Genomic DNA, 25,127 nt, shown 5'->3' with positions numbered 1-25,127 from the left:
CATCTGGTAACCTTTGGGGCGGAGTGGTGGCTCTGAGGCTAAGGATCTGTGCTGGTATCCCAAAGGTTGCCGGTTCAAATCTCCATCACTGCCAAAAGAGATCCTACTCTGCTGGGCCCTTGAGCAAGGCCCTTAACCTTCAATTGCTCCAGGGGCGCTGTACAATGGCTGACCCTGCGCTCTGACCCCAAGGGGTATGCGAAAACTAACAAATTCCTAATATGAGAAATTGTATAAGGCAAAATAAAGAACAGGAAAAAAAAAAAATAAAAAATAAGGAACCATTAAACCAATTCCAGTTCAAGACTAGTTAACTTTACCTTAGCTATAAAATAAACCTAGCGTCAAAAAAATGTAAAATGAATACCCCAAAACACATGCAAACATATACCTGTGGTTTTCAGTTAATTATTTAATTTCACTAGGGGCTTCTGCCCCCTGCTCACCCACCCCCGGGTTTGGTTAACCGGATATAAAATTTAAAGAGATTGTTATTTTCATGGGAATTGTTACATTATTTTCACTTTTACTTTAAAACTTTAGTAAAAACAATATTTGAAATTAACTTTTCTTCAAGATCGCATTGAATTTTGATTCCGTGTTTGGACTTATATCATGACAACTCAATGTATAACGGCCCGTGAGCAAATCTCATTTCCTTCTGTCTAATAAATAAATCGACTTTTTTGAATGTTTGTCCATGCTCTTTCTTCTTCGCTTAGTCATTGACGTGTCACCTAGAACGTATAAAATTATTGTCCTGATAAAATTTATAAGAGCTCTGAGCGACTGAGGTTAGATGACCATGGTCTTGTTTGAAAATGGTTATAAGTAGGGCGTGACCTGAAAGAATCTCATGTTAAAAGTCACCGTCTCACAGGACTTCATTCCAAAAAGTTTCTCGGAAAGTCACGTCTCGTTCCCCAAGATTTTTTTTATTATAATAGAGAGATAATACACCTTTCATTGTGAATGAGGTCATTTAACAATTCCATCCACTCATTTTCTAAACCTACCGTAGTACCCTCATTCATATCAGATACCCTGTTCATATAAAGACAGCAACCCTGCAAGGGTGTGTGCCTGGACAGTAGACATGTTGGTGTGTTATACATCACGTTAAGGATAGGTGGTGCTTGAGATCTGGTTGAAGCACAGTATGATGGCATGCATCGGTAGCCTTGCTAGCTGGGTAGACTGCAGTTCCTTATGTAAAGTAAATAACCACAGCTACTCAGACAACACACAGATTTACTGAAACAAGCAGTATATAGACATATTTCCTCTAGAAGTCATCACATTTATATATAAATCAGTCTTATAATATGACTGATCTTCATGTAATAATAAACAATACAACCTGTTTCAGATAAGAACACACAACTTATTGGATTGTTTTTGTACATATTGAATACATAATGGGCCCTTTACCTGAAATATGTACCAGGGGTGCTGTACAATGGCTAACTCTGTGCTCTGACCCCCAAAAAGATCACATAAAATGACAATTTCCCCTTGGAGATTAACAAAGTAAATCAAAATTAAACAAAAAGAAAAATTAAAAATTATTCAGACATTCACAGTGTATTGTAATTTGCAGAAAAGTCTATGAAGCCCTATGCTGATGACTTTAACAAAAGGTAACAGGAGTCAGAAGTCAGCAGACCTTGAGTCCAGCAAATGAGATGAGATTGGAGGTGTGGCTGAGACTACTTTGACCAATAAAAACAGACTTAGTGAGCCTACAATTCATAAGAAGCATCTGCTGATAGGAATCATGTCTCATAAAAAAGATCTCTTAGAAGATCTACAATCAAGAACTGTTGATTTGTATAAAGGTAAAAAGAATTTATGTATTCATCAGTGCACAGTTAGATAAGCTGCGGTGGGCTGGCACCCTGTCTGGGGTTTGTTCCTGCCTTGTGCCCTGTGTTGGCTGAAATTGGATCCAGCAGACACCCGTGACCCTGTGTTAGGATATAGCGGGTTGGAAAATGACTGACTGGCTGACAGTTAGATAAGTTGTGAATAAATGGAGGCTATTTAGTACTGTAGTTACTCTCCCAGAATAATAAAAATAACTCTAGAGTAACATCTAAAGGCTTGAAGGAATGACTGGAACAGAAGAACATCTCTTTTCATAAGACTACCATACACAAAACATTGAACAGGCATGGTGTCCATGGCAGAACACAAAAGAGGGAGTTGGTGTTTTCCAAAGTTTGCCAAAGGGATCACCATGACACTTCACAATACTACTGGGAAATGATTTTATGGACTGATGAAACTAAGGTTTAATTTGACAGGAGGAGTATGTGGCAGTACATATGGCATAAAAATGGCCACAACATAATATGAAAACATCATCACACCAGTGACGAATGGTGAGAGTGTCATGATTTAGGGGTTGCTTTGTTGCCTTGGGGGCCTGGACCGCTTGCTATCATTTAAGGAAAAATGAATTCCTACATTTATCAAGGTGTCCTACAGGATAATGTCTGTCAGCATGGTTGTCTGCTAGCTGAAGCTCAGCAGGTGCTGTGTGATGCAGCAGAACAATGATCCTAAATAGTCAAAGTAAATCTACTACAGAATGGTTTCAGAAAAAGAGATTGGCCCAGTCAAAGCCCAATTGAGATACTGTGGGATGACCTCAAGATGTCATTAGACATCTCTCTATTATAAAAAAACAATTCTGGAGAGAAACACTAGGGTGTCGAGACGTGATCTTCACGTTAAGATCACGGAAGACACTTAAAAGACCTGCGAGAAGAAAAGAAAGAAATGGCCACGAAGCGTCTCGTGTGGACTTTAAACATGAGGCATTGTTCCAAGAGATTGACCCAGGACCATCTCGCGATGACGTAGAACATGAGATTCTTGCAAGACACGCCCTACTTACAATCAATATCAAATAAGACAAAGGGCAGCAAAACACTTATTCATGTAAAGGCTTGGAGCACACACGGATCCAGGGTCTCAGCGCATATTAAACGTATAAGGACAATATGTTATAAATTAAATGTCTATGACTAAGCAAAGAAGAAAGCAGCGCGGAGAAAAGAGACTCAAAAGCGTTGGAGAAAAAATAATCTAGGTGCAAATTCAGAAAAAAAGAAAGTAATTATCAGCCTGTAACAAGTGGAATTGAAATAAAGCACGTCCAATCAGGCTCAGAATTAAAAGACAGAGAGTAAAAGACAAAGTAGAACTTCAGAAAGACGTTCACAAACGTTGGCGCTATACACATGCAGAGCAGGTTAGAGATTATGAAAGCAGTGGAATTCGAAGGCTAAAAAAAAGCGGTAGCGATACACATGTGGAGAAAGTTAAAGAATATGAAAGTAGGAAAATTAGAAAGTATAAAAAAAAAGAAAGCAAAGATCGCAGTAGCGCAAACAAACGGAAAAGTAATCACCACGGACCAGGTGTCACTAGAAAAAAAGCAGGACAAAGCGAGGTCAGAAATAAAAGAGTAGAAAACAAAGTAAAATGTCATAAAGAGGTTAAAAAACAAAGGGGCCAAACACATGCAGAGCAGGATACAGAATAAAAAAGCAGAAAAAAAATGACAGTGTCAAATAAAAGAAAGAAAAGATCGCATTAGCGCAAAAAAAGAGAAATTATTACTCGGAGAAACAACGAAAAGGCAAATAGAGATCGAATATATGGACATAGGTGATATGTCAGAAGTACGTAAATATTGTAAGGTTTTGAAGTTTAAGTCAGAGAATTTCAAAAATGTGGTTTACCTCACATGCATTTATTGGTCACTTTGCAAAAAAAATAATTAACTGTTGATGATGTTGATCATTTTGTCTGTGCTGAAATTCCAAACAGAGAAACCTATCCTGAATTAGGGTACAAAGTCATTAAACATACGTCTCACTGACCTCATTTTAGCAAGATTCGGCATATTAGGACACGAAAGATTCCAAATATTGTTTTTACAGAAGTTCTCAAATAAAAGTGAAACTAATGAAATAGCAACAATTCAAAGAAAAAAAATCTTAAAAGTGTGTATCTAGAAAATCAAACATGGGGGTTGGCGAGCAAAGCGAGGTTATATTTGAAGTTATATTTGAGGTTATTGCTGCCAAAGGAGGTTCAACCAGATATTGACTTTACTCTTTCCCCAGCACACTGTGAATGATTTATGGATTTGGATGCTCCAGTGATGATTTAGGGGCATCATATTTAAGGGGGCGAATTCTTATGCAATCAAAGATTGAGACTTTTTCTGTAATTCAGTGTCAAGAACTGTGATTCAATGTTGCATAATAATAAAATGGGAAAACTTACAAGGGTACCATATGGTAGTGCAATGGCTAGCCCTGCTTCCTCACAATTTCAGGGTCGTTGCTTCAAATAAAGACCTAGTCACTGTATGTATTGAGTATTCATGTTCTTCCCTTGTCTGTATCTCTAACAACATACTGTGCATTTTTCCACTTATCAATGAATGACTTTCCGATTCAATTTACTTGCAGGTATAAATTCAGCAAGTCTAGTGTGTGCATATGTGTGCTGTATGACTGGACAGTTGTGTGGCAATTCTGAATTGCCCAGTGTTTTCCTAAACTGGCCCCATGATAGTCTGGTGCCCCAATCCCATTAGCAGCCGGCACTGGCTCTGGCCTGGTGAATCTGAACTGGTTCAAGTAGGTTCAGTAATAAACTGATGGAGAAGCATATTAAAAATGAACTTAGTGTAGCTGTTGTGCTTTTGAGCTGCCGCTTTAGAATCATCCATCATTTCTGTATTCCCCCCTAATAACAGGAAGGGGAGAACAGAAATTAATAACAGAAACTATTTTTAGGTCCAGTTCTAATACAGCATTTTAAAAAAAAGCTATTGCATGTTGATCAGGCTGAGTAACTTTGAACAGCTTTTCCAAAGTCCATATGTGCTCAGCACTATTCGCATGGGATTTGTCCAGCCAGAGATCATCTGTTATGATCATGTAATTATTACAAAGTGGCAGCTAGAGTGCACCCCATTAGGCTGCTCCCTGACATCTCATTAATCTACCTGTTCAATTCAACGGATCTATAAAGCTCCTTGAGATAAATAGCAACATGAATGGTACAACATAAAATTCTGAGTATTTTTTTAATTTAATATGTGAGCATTCATTGACAGTAGTAGGCCAGATGTAACTGAACTAAAAAAGAGAGCAACAGTTTACTTTTAAGAAAAATGCAAAATACATACAGGTGCCACTAAGCACATGTTCATTGTGAGGCTTGTCAATATACAAACATAATAAATAAATTTAATCTTTAATTCGTTACATGAAAATATAAACTGTGGATTCATAAAGTATTTCAGACCCCTTCACTTTTCTAATGTTTTGGACAAAAACACATTTTTTCTTGATTTATCTCTTTGTTCCACAGTTTAAAATTACAAATCAAACAATTCAGACATTGTGATTAAAGCGCACATTGCAGACTTCCATTTTAGGGTTATGCCATGTAGAAATGACAACACTTTTTCTACACATTTGCTCATTTCAGGGCACCATAATGTTTGGCACAATTGGCATCACAGGTGTTTGTGATTACTCAGGTGTGTTACATTGTTTTATTTGAGATATAATTTTAAAATATACACTTAAAGTACATATCCTATATTATATTGAATGATATTTCCACAATGGTTTGGGTTTATTTCTACATATTTCATGTTAGTAAGGGGCGTGAGCTGTTTTTGCTTTGAATTTCACAAAAAAAACTCATGAAATGAAGACTCTTGGAATGTTTAATTTTTTTGCATGCATGTCACACTCACTGCATGAATCCTTCTATAAATCCGAAGCCTTAGACTTTTGAAAACGTTGGAAAAGTGCAGCTACAGCACCACTCATTGGTATTATCAAAAGGTGAATTACAAATCTACCAAGAATGCAATGCTGTAACACACATGAGGACAGGAACAATTGTGAAGTGATAAGTAATAATGTACTACTCAACCTAACATGTTTGTCTTTGGGATATGGGAGTAAAACAAAATGACTGGAGAACATTCACAAAATTACGGGTGCAAATGTAGGCCAGCTCCATAGAGGTGTGAAGAAAGCATTCCATCCCCTTTGCAGATTTAACAATAGGAATAATTCTTTACATTAATATACCATTTTTCTCACTACCCAAAGTGCTTCAGTGTGTGTTGAACCACTTCAAGTACCACTAATGTGTAGCATCCACCTGGACGATGTGACTGGTGCCATTTTTGCGTTAGTACGCTCACCACGCTTTAGCTGATAGGTAGTGAAGAGGTGAGAGAGATGGCCAATTAGAGACAGGGAATAATTAGGTGGCCAGAATAACTAGGCCGTGGTGGACAATTTAGACTGAATATCGGGATCTACTCTTTACGAGGGATGCCCAGGGATCTTTAATGACCACAGAGGGTCAGGACCTTGGTTTTACGTCACATGCGCCATTTTTACAGCACAATGTTCCCATCACAGTACTGTGATTTGCATATGCAATATCAAATTATTTTGTAATTTTAAAATATTCTGTACTGTATATTGGCCAATAAAGCTGCTATTTGAAACAAAGGCCATATTAGTAATCTTTCTCGCTGTAAGTGATCAGACTGGGTTCAGACAGTTTGTTTTTTGCATAGCTTGTCTTGAAGGTGGAATGAATTAAAGAACATTTGAGTCGTATGCCTTGAGCAAGGCCACACACGTAGGCATTCAAGCTCAGCGCCCAGTAGATATTGCTGTACTTTCGTACCAATATTACTTATAATATAACTTTCATCATTTGATGAAATCCTAGGGCCACTTTCCACAGAAGCAGTCAGTCACAACTTTTCATTACATTGATGAATATCCCTACCTTTCTTCCTTGAATTCCAGCTTCGCCCTATGGAAAAACAAAAAGAGAGGGAGATGTTAGGATAGAGTATATGAGATAGTCTTCTCCAGAGTTATAATGCACAATGTAATTTCATAAATAGTTTACTGTATTGTGGGCATTTTCAATGTATAGCTTAGCCTCGCCCCCTTGGATGTTTTGCCATTTTATTGTTATACTAGCTGTGCTGCCCATCTAAAACAAATTGAAATCTAAGTAATCAAAGTAGACCTCGGCATTAAGGTTTGAAGTGCATCATCTATTATAACGTATGTAGTAATAAAAAAACATTGCGTTTGTAATTCCAACAGATGGCTCATCAAAAACATTTGTTGTAATAAAATGCACAACAGATGGCACATTTGAAACATTTGTAACAATGCCTTTTATTACTACAAATGTTTCAAATGTGCCATTTGTTGGAATGACAGAGATGTACCAACTGGATGGACATATACCCTTTTATTAAGGTGGATACAGGAATGAAACAAAGTGCAATTAATTTGCCATTTTCAATAATAATCAAAAGAAAACAACTCTTTAATATTAAAGTGTAAACAGATCTGAACAACGTGATCTAATTCAACTACAAATATAAAACACAAAATAATTCATTGCATCAGTATTGACCTCCTTGAAGTCAGCATTTAGTAGATGGAAGCCATGCCAGCCTTATGTCTGTGTGCTCAAGTCTCTCTGTCTCTCTCTCTCTAGTAGCTCTGCCATTTCTCCCCGGCCTTCCTCTTTGCCAAATTGCTGCTTTCACATTCAGGTGCATTCAGACTATAATCAAGTGAAACCCCAGACAGCTGACCTCCATTGAACTAATTCTGTGACTTTCAAAACCAGTGGGCTGCACCAGTGACAATTTAGGGCTGTCACACTAAAGCGGATAAATACTTATGTGACCATTATGTGTTATTATCGACTGTGATTCAATGTTGGATAACAATAAAATGTGAAAACTTCTAAGGGGCAAATACTCTTTAAAGGCACTTTATTCAGGTAGTTGTGTTAAACAGAAAAGAATCCTAGATGGTATATTAGTGTGTTGGGGTGCATTCTCATGCCAGTTCGGATTCTACAAATTAGCCCAAAATGTATGTGAAGCATAGCCAGAGTCAAACAAAACACCACGGTAGATATGGCAAGACTGTAAATATGCTGGACAATAAACCCCAATCACTGGAGCTGTAAATACAAATTATAGACTGAGTGGGATTTTTAAATTAATAAAATATTAATTTAGCACATTATTTAATGAATGTATTCATACATACATCCTCAAACCCACTTAATGCTCAGACTTATTGCAAAGATGAGCTTTCACCCATAGTCCAGCCATCCATTGATTAATTCATTTTGTGATCTGCCTATCTAAATTATCAGTATTGGGTGCAAGTAGGAATAGACACCAGATGAGAAATTTTCAAATACTTCCAATTTTACTATCACTGTGTCTCTTTTCACTTTTAAATGTTGCTACATTTTGAGAAGTGATATAAGTTTCACTTTAAACCAAATTATCTGAATAAACAAAACTTGTATACAACAAAATAGTGAATAAACCAGAATAGATAGATAGATAGATAGATAGATAGATAGATAGATAGATAGATAGATAGATAGATAGATAGATAGATAGATAGATACTTTATTAATCCCAAGGGGAAATTCACATTATATATAAAGTAATTATAGAAAAACACAATACCTTGAGTCCTGGAGGCCCTCTGGGACCCTGTAAATCAGAAATAATTGTTCAGAATGTTTATCCAGCCACACATTTAACACATTTAAAATGAATTCTTTACTTTTTAATACCCCTCATTCATTTACTTCGCCTACTGGGTTCATGCAAATATACTTACAAATTTTACATTTCTGTAAATCTTTTAAAAAGTGAAGCTTCATATGTGAGAATAAAAGAAGGTTGCTTCATTCAAATGATGTAATATTTAACTTTACATATAAGAAGTCTTATTTCTTTTATCTAGGTTTCACCCATGACCCTTAATGATTAACTAGCTTGGAACTTTACATAATACTTAATACAGTGGTGTGTTCTGGACCATACCATTTATCTGGATGCTCATCGGTGTGTTTGAAATGTTTTGTAGTCATTATATGTAAACTAGCTGTGTAAGCCTAAGCTAAGCGAAGTTCTCTTTCCAGTGTGGTTTCGTTTTGCTGATGTGCTCACCTTGCTTGCGTATTAGCAGCTAAATCATGAAGAATCCACTGCATCCACTTAACAGGATCATCTCCAGGCAGAGGAGTAGCTTCAGTGACAGACTTTTGTCACTGTCCTGTTCCACTGACAGACTGAGGAGATCGTTCCTCCCCCACACTATGCGACTCTTCAATTCCACCCGGGGGAGTAAATGCGAACATTAATTTTATTTTAATTTCTTTTAATTTTTATTACTATTTAATTTAATATTGTTTCTTTGTATCAGTATACTGCTGCTGGATTATGTGAATTTCCCCTTGGGATTAATAAAGTATCTATCTATCTATCTATCTATCTATCTATCTAAACGAATTTCTCTTTTCTTGGCACTTTCACCTTGGTTGCTTTCTTTGAGCTTCATGCTGCAGCCTCGCACTTCCGGGCTAGACAGACAGACAGACACACTTCCATGCATAGACATTTATTTATATATATATATATATATATATATATATATATATATATATATATATATATAAGATAAACACGTAATGAGTGCCACATGCACTGTTGGCCTTTTTTTAGTTTGCCCTCTCCTTAAATGTACACCTGGGTAAATGGGTTAATGTGGATTTGCTTCTAAATGGGGATCTGCACCTTTAAGAAGGAGACACTGTATAGATAGTTGGCCTAAAGGAGATTTGACCAGGAAAGATATGAGAAGAGAGAAACAGAGACATCGGGGTGAAGAAAAACAATAGTGTGCTAGCACTGGAGCCATTGGAAATTCTGTCCAGAGCTACAAGTGAGACGCGTCTCAGAAGACAAACCTTTTTGTTTGTATTTTTTTCTGGAGCACCCAACTAAGTTTCTGGTAGGACATAATGTGAATATTACTTGTGTCAGCTTTCTGGGGATTCCTTCCTGCTTCATTCAACCTCTTACTGAACATTAAGGATAGTAAAAGTACAGTGATGAAATGGGTTAATAATAGCAATTGCATCATGCACCCTAATTTCTAGCTTTGTTCAGGAATTGTATCTGATGTTTGGGATTTCGTGTTGAAAACTATTTGTAAAGTTGTAAATACACATTTTCTATTCTTTACTGGTGTTCACTGAGTGCTGGTCTGGGATTTTGTGGTGAGTAGGTTAAACAAGGATGAGTGTAGATCACTGAAACCCAAACAGATTTTTACCAAGTATTGTAGCTGCTATGATAGTGGTATTCTGATTGTGCAGCTGCTCTGGGCTTGGTCAGATTCCAAGGGCAGCAGTAAAAACATAGTTATTTATGTAAAGGAAACTTTCTGTTAAGATTTGTTCAGTCTGCTATGCTGCATTAACAAGAACATGTGGGACTCCACATGTAGGTGTAAATAAAGGACATCCCTATTTGAAGTTAATGTATAACAATAGCTTACAACTCTCTTTTATTCACTAAGTGTTATCCACAACAGTAGAGCAACCATTGCAGATTCAATCCCTGCCTATAATTTAACATATAAACAGCTGTAACATATACTAACTGGCCACATTACTAGGACCACCTGTTTTTAATGCAAATAGTCTGCCCCTCCAAACAGCCAATCATGTGGAAACAGTTCAGTCATTATGGCACATAGATACGGATGAAAGATTTAGTTGGTTTTCAGTCAAATGTTGGAATGGGAAAGATGTGTGATCTAAGCAACTTTGACTCTGGTATGATTACACTGGACAACATATTCTTTTTTCAAAAGTTTTGTTTCCTGAAAAACATCTTTGGTGATTACGAAAGACAGCTTCTATCCCTTTTTGCTCTTTTGAGCATATTCCTCTGTTTTTCCTATTCTTCCTTTACAAAGATTCTTTGTTGTTCTTCTTTACAAGCCAAGGCAATAATATAATTCTCTCTCCTGTGGGCCATTTTTTATATATTTTGGGACATTTCTGCATATTTTAGATTGTTAAACCAGTTTTCCCCACTTTGGGCCTAGCCAGGCCGAAGCCAGAAGTTAGTTGTATGGAGCAAGCTGGATTGGGTGTGCCTCATCTGGGCCTGCCTTTATACACTTTTGTTTGAAGGTGTCAACCCCTTTAGTCACGTTTGTGACTCCTTCTCACAACAGTTACCAAATGTTGATGAGCATGCCCACAAACAAACTACTATATTTGACACTTTATTAAGTGTGGCCAAGTTTGTTTTTGCCAATCAGTTTGAAATCTGAATGGCAACTTAAAAGTGGTAAACATAAGACATTTGATAAACGAGCACAGACCATTCAGTTGTTGCTCATTAGTTTAGCTAATAGCTAATCAGTCCCCATATCTCATCCAGATACTTCTTAAAGGTTATCGTGGTTTTTGTTTCAATGCCACGGATTGGTAGTTTGTTCAAGATTCCCACAAGTCTTTGTGTAAAGAAGTGCGTTCTCTCTGCAGTCCTAAATGCACTTCTCCTCAATTTCCACCGATGTTCTTGAGTATGGGATTCACTTTTGAGATGAAAGAATTCTACTGGGCCTACTTTATCAATGCATTTGAGAAGTGTGATGACCTGAATTAGGTTCTCATGTACCATACTTTGCTCAAAACTAAAAAGCTTAAATTTTTTGAGTTTGTCAGAGTAGGGCATGTCCTTAAGTCCTGAAAGGTCTTTGGTTGTTCTCCTGTGTACAGCTTCAAGTGCTGATATGTCTTTCTTGTACTGTGGTGACCACATCTGCACACAGTATTCCAGATATGGTTTCACTAGAGCACTGCATAGTCTGAGTATAAGGTCCCTTGATTTATATTCAACGTTTTTTTTGGTGATATAACCTAACATTTTACTTGTCCTTTTAATTGTTTCTGCACATTGCTTAGATGATGAGACTGTTGTGTCAACATAAATCTGTTTCAGAGGCTGCTTCCTGTAGCTTAGTGTCTTCCATCTTGTACTTACAATTGACAATCATTTTGCCCACGTGTAGCACATTGCACTTTTTTAAGTGTTCTGTAGCTTGACTAAATCTATCTGAATTGTTTTGCTGCCTCCTTAGTGTTTGCCATTGGTCCAACTTTAGTGTTATCTGAAAATTTCATAGTCTACTAATTTAAGCTAAACTTAATATTATTAATAGAACGCAGCAAAAGTAATGAGGGCCCAAGGACAAACCCTTGAAAGATGCCACTGATAACCTCAATAACGTGAAGTATTCTCTTCCTACGTGTAAAATATTAATAATTTTAAATGTGGTAAAAATATGAATATATTTTGTTGTTTTTGATTGTTTCTTCTGTTTTCCCTCTGCTTTTCACATGTGTTGGGACCACTTGATGTTTCATATTAAAGACAATGCAATCGAAAGTGGATTTGCTAGTCATTTGAGTGGGTCTAAGTATGTGCCCAGGCCATTAAAATACTGCAGTATGGTGTACTTACCGGAATTCCATCCTCACCAGGCTCACCCTGTTCACCCTGTACAATAAAAAATTATAATAAGTGATAATAAGAACACCTAAAAACTCTCTGAATTGTTTGGCTGCTTCGTTATTTTCAGAAGGTACAGTTTTATAGAAAACTTGCAGAGACTGTAAATTATCAAGCATTATAATACACTGTATACTAAAGAAAAGCAAGACTACACTAAGACCCTCAAAACATTGCCTTAAACAAAACCTAACATAGTTTATGATGTAAGAATACAATAACTGAATTATGAAATAATCACAATACATTACATGCTCAGTGTATTTGACTCACATTTTCCTCTGTTCATAAGCATAGGATTTATTTTAATTGTAGCCATCCATGTTATCTGTCTTAGGTCTAGAAAAACTAGGTAAGCATGATAGGCATTTTATCAGAGAAATGCAGTGGATTCCCAAAGTATTCAGACCCCGTCTCTGTCTGCACACTTTATGGTATTATAGGTTTCATTTTAAAATGAAAAAACTGGCCATGTTTGACCATCAAACTATAATCAATAACTTGCATGGGTAGCCAGGCCAGAAAGACATAACAGAAGGACAGAGGGAGACTGATACCCTGGGCGATGCATCTCCCCAAACCCCCCATAAACAAGGTGGCAGCATCCTTCTGGTGGAATTCCCCTTGTACACCCACTGAGTATACTGAGGGCTGTGGCCCTGATGAGTGGCCCTGTTGGAGTACTACTTTGGTTCCTCCAATGGAACTACAGGGCTATGCCTACTTTGTGAGGGCTTCTGCCTGACCTGGAACAGCTTTTTCCATGCAGTGCTGTGGTATTGAAGTAATCCCAGGTTTGGCATAAAAGAAGCCTCCTCACCTGCATTTGGAAGCTGGAGTCTATAGGTGGTGGACGATGCTCACTGGAGAGCAATTAAGGAGGAAAAGAAATAAGAATAAGGAATTGTGACTGGGATTTGTCAATTGAAAAAAGAACCTGTAAAAAGCACAAGGGTGCAATAAAAAGAAACTTTATTTGAACCAGTGACTGTATGTCTAGTTATGTCTGGGTGTTTGTTGACCCCTTCTCTATTTGTGGGTTTAGAAGGTGGTATTTTACTAGTAATCTAGGCAGAATGCACAGCGGCACAGTGGTCAGCGCTGTTGCTTTGCAAAAAAGAAGGTTAGTGCTCCCTACCAAGAGTTTACATGTTCTCCGCATATCCACATCGGCTTCCTCCCACAGTCTAAAGATACAGTATGAAGGCTGGATGAATTGGTGTTGCTCAATGTGTGTGTGTGTGTGTATTGGAGTGTGTTCACCCTACGAAGGACTGCCTCCCTGTCCAGGTGTTGTTCCTACCTTGTGCCTGATGACTACTGGGATGGGCTTCAGCTGACCTGTAAACCTGCCTTGGATAAGCAGGTTAGAAAGAGAAATGGATGGACTTTTTAAAAGTTAATTCCACCTGTTGGTTAATGTCAAGAGTTAGCCACCAGAGGTCACTGTTTCTCACATGTAAATCACCACTCTCTTATTTCCCCACGTCATTCATTTAACATGCCTGGAAGCGACATGCTAATCAAGGCAACTACATTTAAAAATAAAATTCAAACATTATCATCTGGTTGCAAGACTTTATAAACAAAATCATAGCTGTAGGCAACTGAAAAAGTGTCCCTGTGTTTACAAAGTACAATTCTGCCTTTCATGGGCAACTTGAGTTTAATTCCTCCTGACACCACAGATAGCACTCAGTGTAAATTTACCTAACTGGTCCAGCAACATATCGCAATATTCAAATGAATTCAACATGGCACTTGAACTCTTTCAGCGTCACATATTCATTCAGTTAGGAAGTGAACTGTTCACTCAGGGCTGCATTTTTAACCTTTATTTTGTTATTGGCTGCTTTTAAAAAGATTGATCATATATCATTCCACAAATATGAAGAAGGAGATGTTTGTAAGTGAAAAGACAAATGATACTCAATAATTCTTTTATCTGGAAATAATAATCGGCTGAAAAACACCCCGTTACAGAGCCGAGGTTAAAGCAACTGCGGCTTTTGTGGAGCATTCCAAGGCTGACAACATGCCAGAGGCGGCTGAACCACACGATTTATGGCCCACATTCCTGAAAACTGAACATCTTGTGTTGGTTTCAGTTTTCTTGTGTTTTCTTGTGTTTAAGGCTTTGCACTCCGGGGTCCGCTGGCAAGAACGAACAGTCCCCAGAGCCGGAGCAGCAGCCGAGCAAAAGTATGGACTGCTTCTCAATGGAAATATACTCAGCTAATGGTTTAGAGTTACTTTCTCTATTTATTTGCTCTGTGACTACCTTTCTCCTATACTTGTAAATTTTAAGTTTACTTTGACTACATTGTTTTTTTTTTTTTACTTTGTTATCTATCTGTCACAAGGCCACAGATTTCATTTCCTGCTCCACCTTCCAGTGTGACCCTGAGCACGTCAGTTACAATATTCACATGTCTTTCTCTCTCTAAAAATATCAAGGATGGTGCCCTGTCAGCAGAATTTCTTCTGGAGCTTTCCAAACCTGATTCAGCCCATTCCAGTCTGCCCCATCCCTAAAGGCTCTTATTAAGTGCAGATGATTTGTATCCATTATTTTCAAATGTGTACTGTGCTCTGTTTTGGACCTGGATGAGTGCCAGTAAATTAAGGGAAAAAATATATATACATATATATATATATATATATATATATATATATATATATATATATATATATATATATATATATATTGTCACGCACGCGAGTAGGAGGTCGGATTGATTCGACAGCACCTGGGAAACCACTAGGGAATGGTGGGGTATTAACTTTCTCCCTCTGCTTCCTCATAGGAAAAAAGACCTTCCTGCACCATAGGCATGGATGACCGCAGTGCGATACTTCCGCCCTTCCTCCGCCATCTTGCCCTGACGCCATCCTTCCCATCCTCCCTTGCGGTCCTTCCCACATTCCTCCACTTCCGCTCCTCCCCATATGGCCGCGACGCCAGGAGTCGCGCCGCATATGAACTGTTTAGTTTATATACCTGTTTTTGTTTTACAATATACTGTCTCTCGGTCCTTTACAAGTGGCGAGTCGGCAGGATAAGAGATCCCGAATGACGGAGGGACAGGACCTGAACACCGTGCTGCAGGGAATGAACGCCCAGCTCCAGGCCCTATATGGAGGCCACGAAGGCCAGGTTAGTGGAAGCCCAACGGGCGAGACCAGACTCGCCCAGGCAGCCGCCTTCCTATGGTACCGGGGCCCTTCGAGGACGCCGATGCCTACCTGGGCATGTTTGAGAGGACGCCACCGGAGCAGTGGCAGCGGTCCGAGTGGGCGCCCATCTTGGCGCCATACCTAAAGGGACCCATGGCCTATTATGACCTCCCTGAGGAGGAGGCCGCTAATTACGGCCCGAAATATTGGCCCGCTACGGCATTAGCCCGGCCAGCAGGCGGCGAATGGCGGAACTGGGTCTTTGACCCGATTAGGCGCTCGAGTTCTGGGGCAAGATATCGTCGAGCGGGTGGCCTGTGAAGGCCTGGTCAATCAATGCCCAGTAGCAGGTCCGGGCACGCCTATCAAACATGTCGGGCCTCCTCGACGCCCTGGAGCGCCAGTTGGCGGTCCTCCGACTTGGGGGTCAGAAAAGCCTGCTCGCTGGAACCGCAGGGACGGGCGGCCACCCCGAGCCCCTCGGCGCTGCAGAAGCGCCAGCCAGAGCCAAGAGAGGCCGGGTCCGCCGCTGCTGTTTCAAGTGTGGCGAGACCGCCACCTGCTGCCAAACTGCCCCATCACATCGCCCGGAGCCTATGGACTGCAGCTGGACATCATCCCTTGGCGATCCGATTGGTGTTGCTAAATGGGCACGCCGTGGTGGCTTTGTTTGATTCCGCAGCAACATTACCATTGTTGCTCGCCGTTTCGCCTTACCAACAGTGGTTAAAGCAACATTTGTTGGTTACCTGTGTACATGGGGGACTAGGTCATATCGTATGGAAGGGGAACCAATCCAAATGGCGGTCGCTGTGTTACCTGACCCCCCCTTCCCAGTGATCCTGGGACAAGACTGGTCGAAAAGAATCAGCGGTAAGCCGTTCGCCGCTCCCGGGGCCTCGTTGGATCTTGTCATGAGGGGAAAAGGCAACCCTCCCGCGCCTCCACGCCGTCACAAGGGCAGGCCCTATGGGCGCTGGTGTCTCGGGGACCTTCCGTGGCTACGGACCTTGACCCGAAGATTCCGCCGGAGAAGGGACTAGCCAGGAACTCTCCCGGCCCAGGCCCCAAGACCCTCTGCGCCTGGACCATCAATAAGAGGGAGCAGTGGAATGATGACTCCCGCGCTTTGCCCGACGCATTGTTCTGCCTAACAGCTCGACAGCGGACGGATCCACACCGGGAACCCTTCTTTGTCCTTGAAATGATCTGTTGTACCGGTGGCTACCCATGAGGGCGAGGTGCGGAAGTTGTTGCTAATTCATTTCCGGGCGGAGATATGCGAGTTGGCACATGCTCACCTCCTAGGCCCACCTATAATCAATGAGGAGGTCCGAAAAATATATATACATATATATATATATATATATATATATATATATATATATATATATATATATATATATATATATACATATATATATATATATATATATATATATACATACATATATATATATATATATATATATACAATATAATACAATATTTTAAAGGGAATTTAGATTTTCACATATATTTTGTGTTCTTGCTTTGTAAAGCACCTTATGTTGATGTAATTGGTTGTGTTTAATAATTATGACATATACAATCCATATTGATTGATTGATTTACAGCTGGAATTGTAATGGTGGAATTCAACTGGATTTTCTCAAAACAAATGACCAGCGTCACTGGCTCAGTGTTTTATGGTGGCAGCTCCGGTGCAGTCATTTCCACATTGCTTCAATTAGACCGTCCACAAGAGAGTTGAACTACTTGGGGTCACACATGGCAACAGTGTGGCTTGGGCTGTAAGACATTTACTACAAGATGCGGTCTTTAACTATTTATATACTGAAAAATGAAAAAAATAAATAACATCTCATTGCCAAATTTACGTAATCTAATTCAGGGTGATGAGAGATCAGTGTCACAGTTTGGCCAAGGATCCCTCCCTGGCTTTTTATTTTGTTTTTTATTTGTTTATTTCCTATTTTTAAATGTATTTTATGTTACCAAATATGTTTGCATTTTTTTATTTTGTATTTTTTATTCTTTAGGGAGTATTGTCTTGTTCAATAATCATTGTCTGATTTCTTTTTTCATCTCTTCTCAGTTGTGTTGAAGATCTTCCCTATCTTTTATATGTTAAGGCCAAAAGGGTGGACCCCTTTGAAGCTTCAGCTGGGACAGCCACCATATGTAACGCCTTGCAACCCTCAATTTCTGCTGAGGTATTATAGGTTTATAGGGAACTTACTGTCATGCGTACTGAGTCAACTGAAACTATTCATTGCACGTGCTAATAGGCATTCAACACGTCACCATTATTTCACAACATGATTAGTGAGCTGAACTACCTGACCTCAAACCTTTTGTCTTCCCTACCTTAAATAGCTATTTCACCTTATAATGATGGGCTTTTGATTCACTTTACTGATTCAGTTCTTTTGAATTATCTGTCTAAGTGATTCATGAATAAAACATGAGGTTGGAAAGTCCAGGGATGGCAGTCAGCTCTGATCACATTGCAAAGAATAATTTAAAAAATTCATACATTATTGTATTTAATAAATTATATACATTAAAGATTGTGGTCATTCATTTGACTTTGCCTCCTTTCAGTACACAGAGAATGACAAAACAGTTAAAGTGCATAAATAAAATAATATGAAACATCACAGAATCGTAAGTGAATATGAACTGTGACACTCATTCTTGGGTAATGTTTCAGTTCACAAATTAAATGAACAAGAATCATGTGCCTTGTTCTCAGGATATGATCACTCATAACTCAAATGAATGACAATAATGCCCCTGGTTCTTGGATAATGATTTATTCGTAAATCAGCTGAATGAGAATTATGAAACTCAAACTCAAGTAATAACTTGTTCATGAATCTAATGAACGAGAATTATAAGTGTTATTCTTAGGAAATGGTCCATTCATAAATCAAATAAGCAAGAACCGCAGGACTTGTTATTGGGTAATGATCCATTCATGGATCAAATATATGAGAATCAAATGTATGATAATCAAATACAGTATATGTACCTCTTTCTCTGGTGAGGCATATGCTACTGCAATCCTGTTGAGCTTTGTTGATTTAATTTGTTGGTGCTTGCAAATTGATTCACAAGACTCTCTGTAAAGAGTCATTAAAAAAAAAAAAATAAATAAATAAAAAAATCATTTGCAATTCAACCATCACTATTTCCTTGAAACTTCTGTCTTCCCCCTCTGAAACATCTCAGAACATACGGTACTTGTCATAACCTACTAGTGGCACATTCTATGCTAAATGTGGTAATACATTTGGCTACTTCTGACCCTTAAATAAAAGCTCCAGCTTTGGTGATTTGGCCCCTGGTGTTTTGGATGTTAGAACTGCTGTCTTTTATGATAGTCTGCTTTTTGGAAACCCTGCTTCATGAGGTAAAATGACATACCAGTAATAAATACAGATAGTTAGGTCATATATTTGAAATATAAAAATTTGTGTTTCAATGTAAACGTTTAAAATCGAAATAGTCTCAATTGTAATAGAAATTTGTCATTTTTCACCCTCTGGTAGAAATCCATAGAGGGCAAGACCCCTAGTAAAGGATCAAAAATATGATCATATTTATATTCTCTAACCTTGAAGTATTCTAAAATGGTACCCCACATGATTATATTTGGAATTTGTCATTTTTAAGGTTCTGGGAGTGTCTTTTAGGGAGGTCTACGTCCACCAGTAAGGCATATGATCATATTAGTGATCAACAACCTTAACACTTAACATGCTGATTTGCCAATCCACATTTTTTGGAGGTTTTGTGAAAAGGAGTACGTTTGACTATTCATATTAGTGGTTGAACCCCTGAAGTCGATTGAGATGGTACTCAAAGCTTCAAGTCCTTCTGATCATTTTTGGTGAAGACACCTATTTCTTTACTATTTATCATAAGGGTGTAATTTTTTTGCACATAATATGGACCAAAAATGGTTTACAAATTTGGGTTTATCGGGTCTAGAGGGCCAAAAAAACAGGAGGGGACTCAATGTTTTGCATAACTGGACTTCAAGACAAGTTAAACAGACATACTTGTGTGTCAGGAGGGGCAACTGAAGTGATTTCAAAGTGTTTAGATGTAATTATGAACACAATGAACACAACATTATCTTAATTCTTAATGCCAGACTTTCTGAACAAATCCTAAATGTTAACAGTCCTAAGAATTGAAGACAACATAATTGACCATTCTTAAATACCAGGTCATGGTAGGGCTGGAGCAAATTGATGCAGTATCAGTTGCAAGGTGGGAAACAACTTTGAACATGGAACTAGAGCTCACTCATGCACACTCTGGACTCACCAATTAGACTAATGTGAGAGGAAAATCCAAGTATGTGGAGGAAAACTCAGATAGACACGGTGAGGAAAGCATCAGTCAAGGATCTTCTGGTCCTGAACTTGTTCAGTGGTTCTTATCTCAATTTATATTTATTCATGTACTGCCTTGACTGGGAGTAAACAACACTCATTTTCAAACGACGTCCCTCTGGTGCTGACAATTGCTTTGAAAGCATGTGTGTGTTTGTGAGTGGAGCTCTTGTGAAGCAAATAACAACCAATCAGTTTATTGCAGATATCTAAAATGTTGAATTGGTTGGTGATATCAGGAATTCTTTCATTCACTTTGGTAGCCTCTGTAATATGAAGTCTTCAAAAATTAACAGAGTATCAACCAATCAAAGACTGTCCCACCAACAAGTAAAAAGCAATACCTGTTCTCCCACTGGTCCTCGTGGGCCATCTTTGCCAGTATTTCCAGGGGGACCTCTTGGCCCAGGAGGACCAGGTGGACCAGGAGGGCCTGGAGGTCCTGCCTGTCCTTGATCACCCTAACAGAAAAAAAAATATTTTAATGGCCACAGACAAAATTGCTGAACTCTTAAAAGCATGCAACACATAAACATGTAGTCAATACGATCAATTACAAGATAGATAGATAGATACTAAATAATAGACTGAATTAATAGAAGATAAAAGACAGATATTAAAAATGTTATATCAAGACAGATAGGAAAGGTCTATAGAATAGACCTGTAGATAGATAGGCAAGGCTTTATATAAGATATGCAAATACTGTAGATGTGAGAGGGACTGTAAAATAAATAGACAGGAAAGACGACAGATCTGTAGCTACTGTATATAGGAAAAGCACTATATTAGACATGTTGATAGGTGTGAAAGGAACTATATAATAGATATAAAGATAGCAAAGACCACAAAATAGATCTGTAGATAGATAGGAAACATCACATAATAAACTCGTAGCTAGACAGGAAAGGCACTACATAAGGTATGTACAGTTGTGCTTTAAAGTTTGTGAACCCTTTAGAATTTTCTATATTTTCACATAAATATGACCTAAAACATCATTACATTTTCACTCAAGTCCTAAAAGTAGATAAAGAGAAAGGTTCACATACTTTGCCACTCACAAATATGTAATATTATATCATTTTCCTCAATAAATAAATGACCAAGTATAATATTTTTGTCTCATTTGTTTAACTGGTTTCTCTTTATCTACTTTTAGGACTTGGGTGAAAATCTGATGATGTTTTAGGTCATATTTATGCGGAAATATAGAAAATTCTAAAGGGTTCACAAACTTTCAAGCACAACTGTAAATAAATATGAAAGGTACTATATACATACATAACAAGTAAAGGTCATAGAATAGATCTTTAGATCAATAGTGAAGGTACTAAAAATGGTATGTAAATAGATTTGAAAGGTATTATATAATAGGCAAGACAGATTTAACAGAACATAGAATAGCTCTGTACTTAGATAGAAAAGGCACTATATGCCATATATAAATAGATGTGAAAGGTACAAATAACAGATAGATAGCAAAGGCTGTACAGAAGAATAGATATGCATCAAGACAGGACAAGCACTATATATGTAAACAGATGTGAAAGATTCTATATAATAGGTAGATAGGAAAAGTCATAGATCTGTAGGTATATGAAAAGCACTATATAAGATATGTAAACTGATATGAAAGATGCTATATAATAGACAGAAAGGAACTCTTTAGCCCTTCTGACTTTACATTGTGTTTGTGCATTTTTTTTTGAATGACAGACATCATTGATTGACTTTATATTTTATGATGTTGTAAATTTAACTGTTTTATATCATCAAGCCAGGACAAATTAAAATCATTACAATCTTCTTAATTGCAAATGGCTGTGGTTCTTTGGTTCATATGGAGACTGCCATTGTAATTTGGACATGAAGAAGTGAGAATTCTGCAGCTTGATGGCCTTTAAAGTAATGTGCCTGCCTTTCTGTCTCTTTTTCATCATACTATTAATATTCTGAATCTGTAACTTCACTGTTGTGATATCCTTTGTCAAAGGCCTCCAAATGCAATGTAATTTACAGGATGAGATAAGTAGCAGATTTCTTTTAAAAGCACACCTTCAGCTTGACACTCAATATTTCATGCAGACGCCATTAACACGGCTCATGCAATACTGAAAGCCAGATGTGACCAATTTGAGATGCAGGAACTCAGTAAAGCAGAGACAGAGAGAAGGAGAGGAGTTAGAGGACGTTTAGCTCTACCTTCAGAATCCGTCTTTGAAAGTTAGGCTGATCGCCAGAGAGGAATCCATGATCGAATCGTGGAAAGACCATCTGGCCAAGGCGTGGAGGAAGAAAAGGAGGAAGGTTGAAAGAGAAAGTCACCAGAGGGTTAGGAAAACAGGCAGAAGATGAAAGAGGCACAGCTGTAATTCCACTTCTGGAGACAAGGAGCAAAATGTTAGCAATTGGAAAGAAGAGACAGTAGGAACACTCCATCTGTATGGAATAGCGGAATATCCAAAGAAAAGCAATAAACCTGCAGCTCTGGCTGTGATGTGATGAGTATGTGGACCTTTGTGTTCTAACAAAAGCTGTTAAGTTGGCAAATCACACTACTTTATTATGGAGTTGTGTTCAATAAAGGACTGGCATTCCTTTGAAAGATCCAGAATGCTGAATAGAATAAAACATGTTAAAAAATTAAATGGATGCATGGAAGCATTGGGTACACAGATTTTTCACTGTAAGGTGCATTTACTCTTTACCTGTGTACACTATATGGCCAAAAGTATGGCATGAGGAAACCCCTCCAAATTACTGAACTCAGCCGCCCCCATAGTTAACAAGTTCATAAACACAAGCGAACAGCCATTCAGTCTCTACTGAGTCACACTAAAGAGCTCAGTGGATCTGTCATAAGATGCAATCATTGTCACGTCAGAATGTGACATTTCTGCTCTGCTAGATCTGCCTCGGACAAATACAGTGGGATGCAAAAGTTTGGGCAACCTTGTTAATAGTCATTATTTTCCTGTATAAATCGTTGGTTGTTACGATAAAAAATGTCAGTTAAATATATCATATAGGAGACACACACAGTGATATTTGAGAAGTGAAATGAAGTTTATTGGATTTACAGAAAGTGTGCAATAATTGTTCAAACAAAATTAGGCAGGTGCATAAATTTGGGCACCGTTGTCATTTTATTGATTCCCAAACTTTTAGAACTAATTATTGGAACTCCAATTGGCTTGGTAAGCTCAGTGACCCCTGACCTACATACACAGGTGAATCCGAGTATTTAAGGGGGTCAATTGTAAGTTTCCCTCCTCCTTTCATTTTATCTGAAGAGTAGCAACATGGGGGTCGCAAAACAACTCTCAAATGACCTGAAGACAAAGATTGTTCACCATCATGGTTTAGGGGAAGGATACAGAAAGCTGTCCTAGAGATTGAAGCTGTCTGTTTCCACATTTAGGAACATATTGAGGAAATGGAAGACCACAGGCTCAGTTCAAGTTAAGGCTCGAAGTGGCAGACCAAGAAAGATTTCGGATAGACAGAAGCGACGAATGGTGAGAACAGTCAGAGTCAACCCACAGACCAGCACCAAAGACCTACAACATCATCTTGCAGCAGATGGAGTCACTGTGCATCGTTCAACCATTCGGCGCACTTTACACAAGGAGATGCTGTATGCGAGAGTGATGCAGAGGAAGCACAAACAGAGCCGCTTGAGGTCTGCTCAAGCACATTTGGACAAGCCAGCTTCATTTTGGAATAAGGTGCTGTGGACTGATGAAACTAAAATTGAGTTATTTGGGCATAACAAGGGCGTTATGCATGGAGGAAAAGAACACAGCATTCCAAGAAAAACACCTGCTACCTACAGTAAAATATGGTGGTGGTTCCATCATGCTGTGGGGCTGTGTGGCCAGTGCAGGGACTGGGAATCTTGTCAAAGTTGAGGGACGCATGGATTCCACTCAGTATCAGCAGATTCTGGAGACCAATGTCCAGGAATCAGTGACAAAGCTGAAGCTGTGCCGGGCTGGATCTTTCAACAAGACAACGACCCGAAACACTGCTCAAAATCCACTAAGGCATTCATGCAGAGGAACAAGTACAACGTTCTGGAATGGCCATCTCAGTCCCCAGACCTGAATAGAATTGAAAATCTGTGGTGTGAGTTAAAGAGAGCTGTCCATGCTCGGAAGCCATCAAACCTGAATGAACTAGAGATGTTTTGTAAAGAGGAATGGTCCAAAATACCTTCAACCACAATCCAGACTCTCATTGGAACCTACAGGAAGCGTTTAGAGGCTGTAATTTCTGCAAAAGGCGGATCTACTAAATATTGATTTCATTTCTTTTTTGTGGTGCCCAAATTTATGCACCTGCCTGATTTTGTTTGAACAATTATTGCACACTTTCTGTAAATCCAATAAACTTCATTTCACTTCTCAAATATTACCGTGTGTGTCTCCTATATGATATATTTAACTGACATTTTTTATCGTAACAACCAACGTTTTATACAGGAAAATAATGACTATTAACAAGGTTGCCCAAACTTTTGCATCCCACTGTATAAGTGCTTTTGTTGTGAAGTGGAAGCTTCAAGTTGTTACTACAGTTCAGCCATGAAGAGGTGGACCGCACAGACTCAAAGAGTGGAGCTTATCCTTTGTGCCATTGCTCACAACAGAGTTCCAAACTGCCTCTGGAAGCAACCTCAGCACAAGAACTGTGCATCATGAAATGGGTTTCCATAGCTGAGCTGCTACACACAAGTCTAAGATCACTATGGACAATGCAATACACGGCTGGTATGGTGTAAAGCACTCTGCCATTGGACTCTGGAGCAGTGGAACGGTGGACTGATAAATCACACTGGACCAGTCCAGGGTTTGGCGAATGCCAGGGCAATGCTGCCTTCTTGATTGCATAGTGCCTTACTGTTACATTTGGTGGGGTGGGAGTAATGGCAAAGATTGGGGCTCAGCCCCTTGTGTTCCAATTTTAATACTATAGCACACAAAGACATTTTAGGCAACTTAGTGGCACCCTTTTCTTGCAAAACTCAACCACTTTTT

The 25,127-nt window shown here is 38.7% G+C and overlaps 1 protein-coding gene across 1 annotated transcript in view; it reads right to left on the bottom strand.

Moving 5' to 3' along the window:
• LOC120543375 (collagen alpha-1(XXIII) chain-like) overlaps nucleotides 1–25,127 on the bottom strand; it is a 146,254-nt gene that overhangs the window by 64,286 nt on the left and 56,841 nt on the right. The window contains exons 7-11 of the mRNA XM_039776417.1: nucleotides 22,291–22,362; nucleotides 20,430–20,546; nucleotides 12,452–12,487; nucleotides 8,588–8,614; nucleotides 6,856–6,882 (exon numbers count right to left, since the gene is read on the bottom strand). Coding sequence (XP_039632351.1) covers nucleotides 6,856–6,882; nucleotides 8,588–8,614; nucleotides 12,452–12,487; nucleotides 20,430–20,546; nucleotides 22,291–22,362 — 279 coding nt within the window. The remainder of the gene's footprint in view (nucleotides 1–6,855; nucleotides 6,883–8,587; nucleotides 8,615–12,451; nucleotides 12,488–20,429; nucleotides 20,547–22,290; nucleotides 22,363–25,127) is intronic.

The sequence above is a fragment of the Polypterus senegalus genome, chromosome 13 (assembly GCF_016835505.1).
Source record: "Polypterus senegalus isolate Bchr_013 chromosome 13, ASM1683550v1, whole genome shotgun sequence".
NCBI classification, from domain to species: Eukaryota; Metazoa; Chordata; class Cladistia; order Polypteriformes; family Polypteridae; genus Polypterus; species Polypterus senegalus.
The sequence above is the reverse complement of the archived record's forward strand: the minus strand, read 5'-3'. Positions and strand labels throughout refer to the sequence as shown.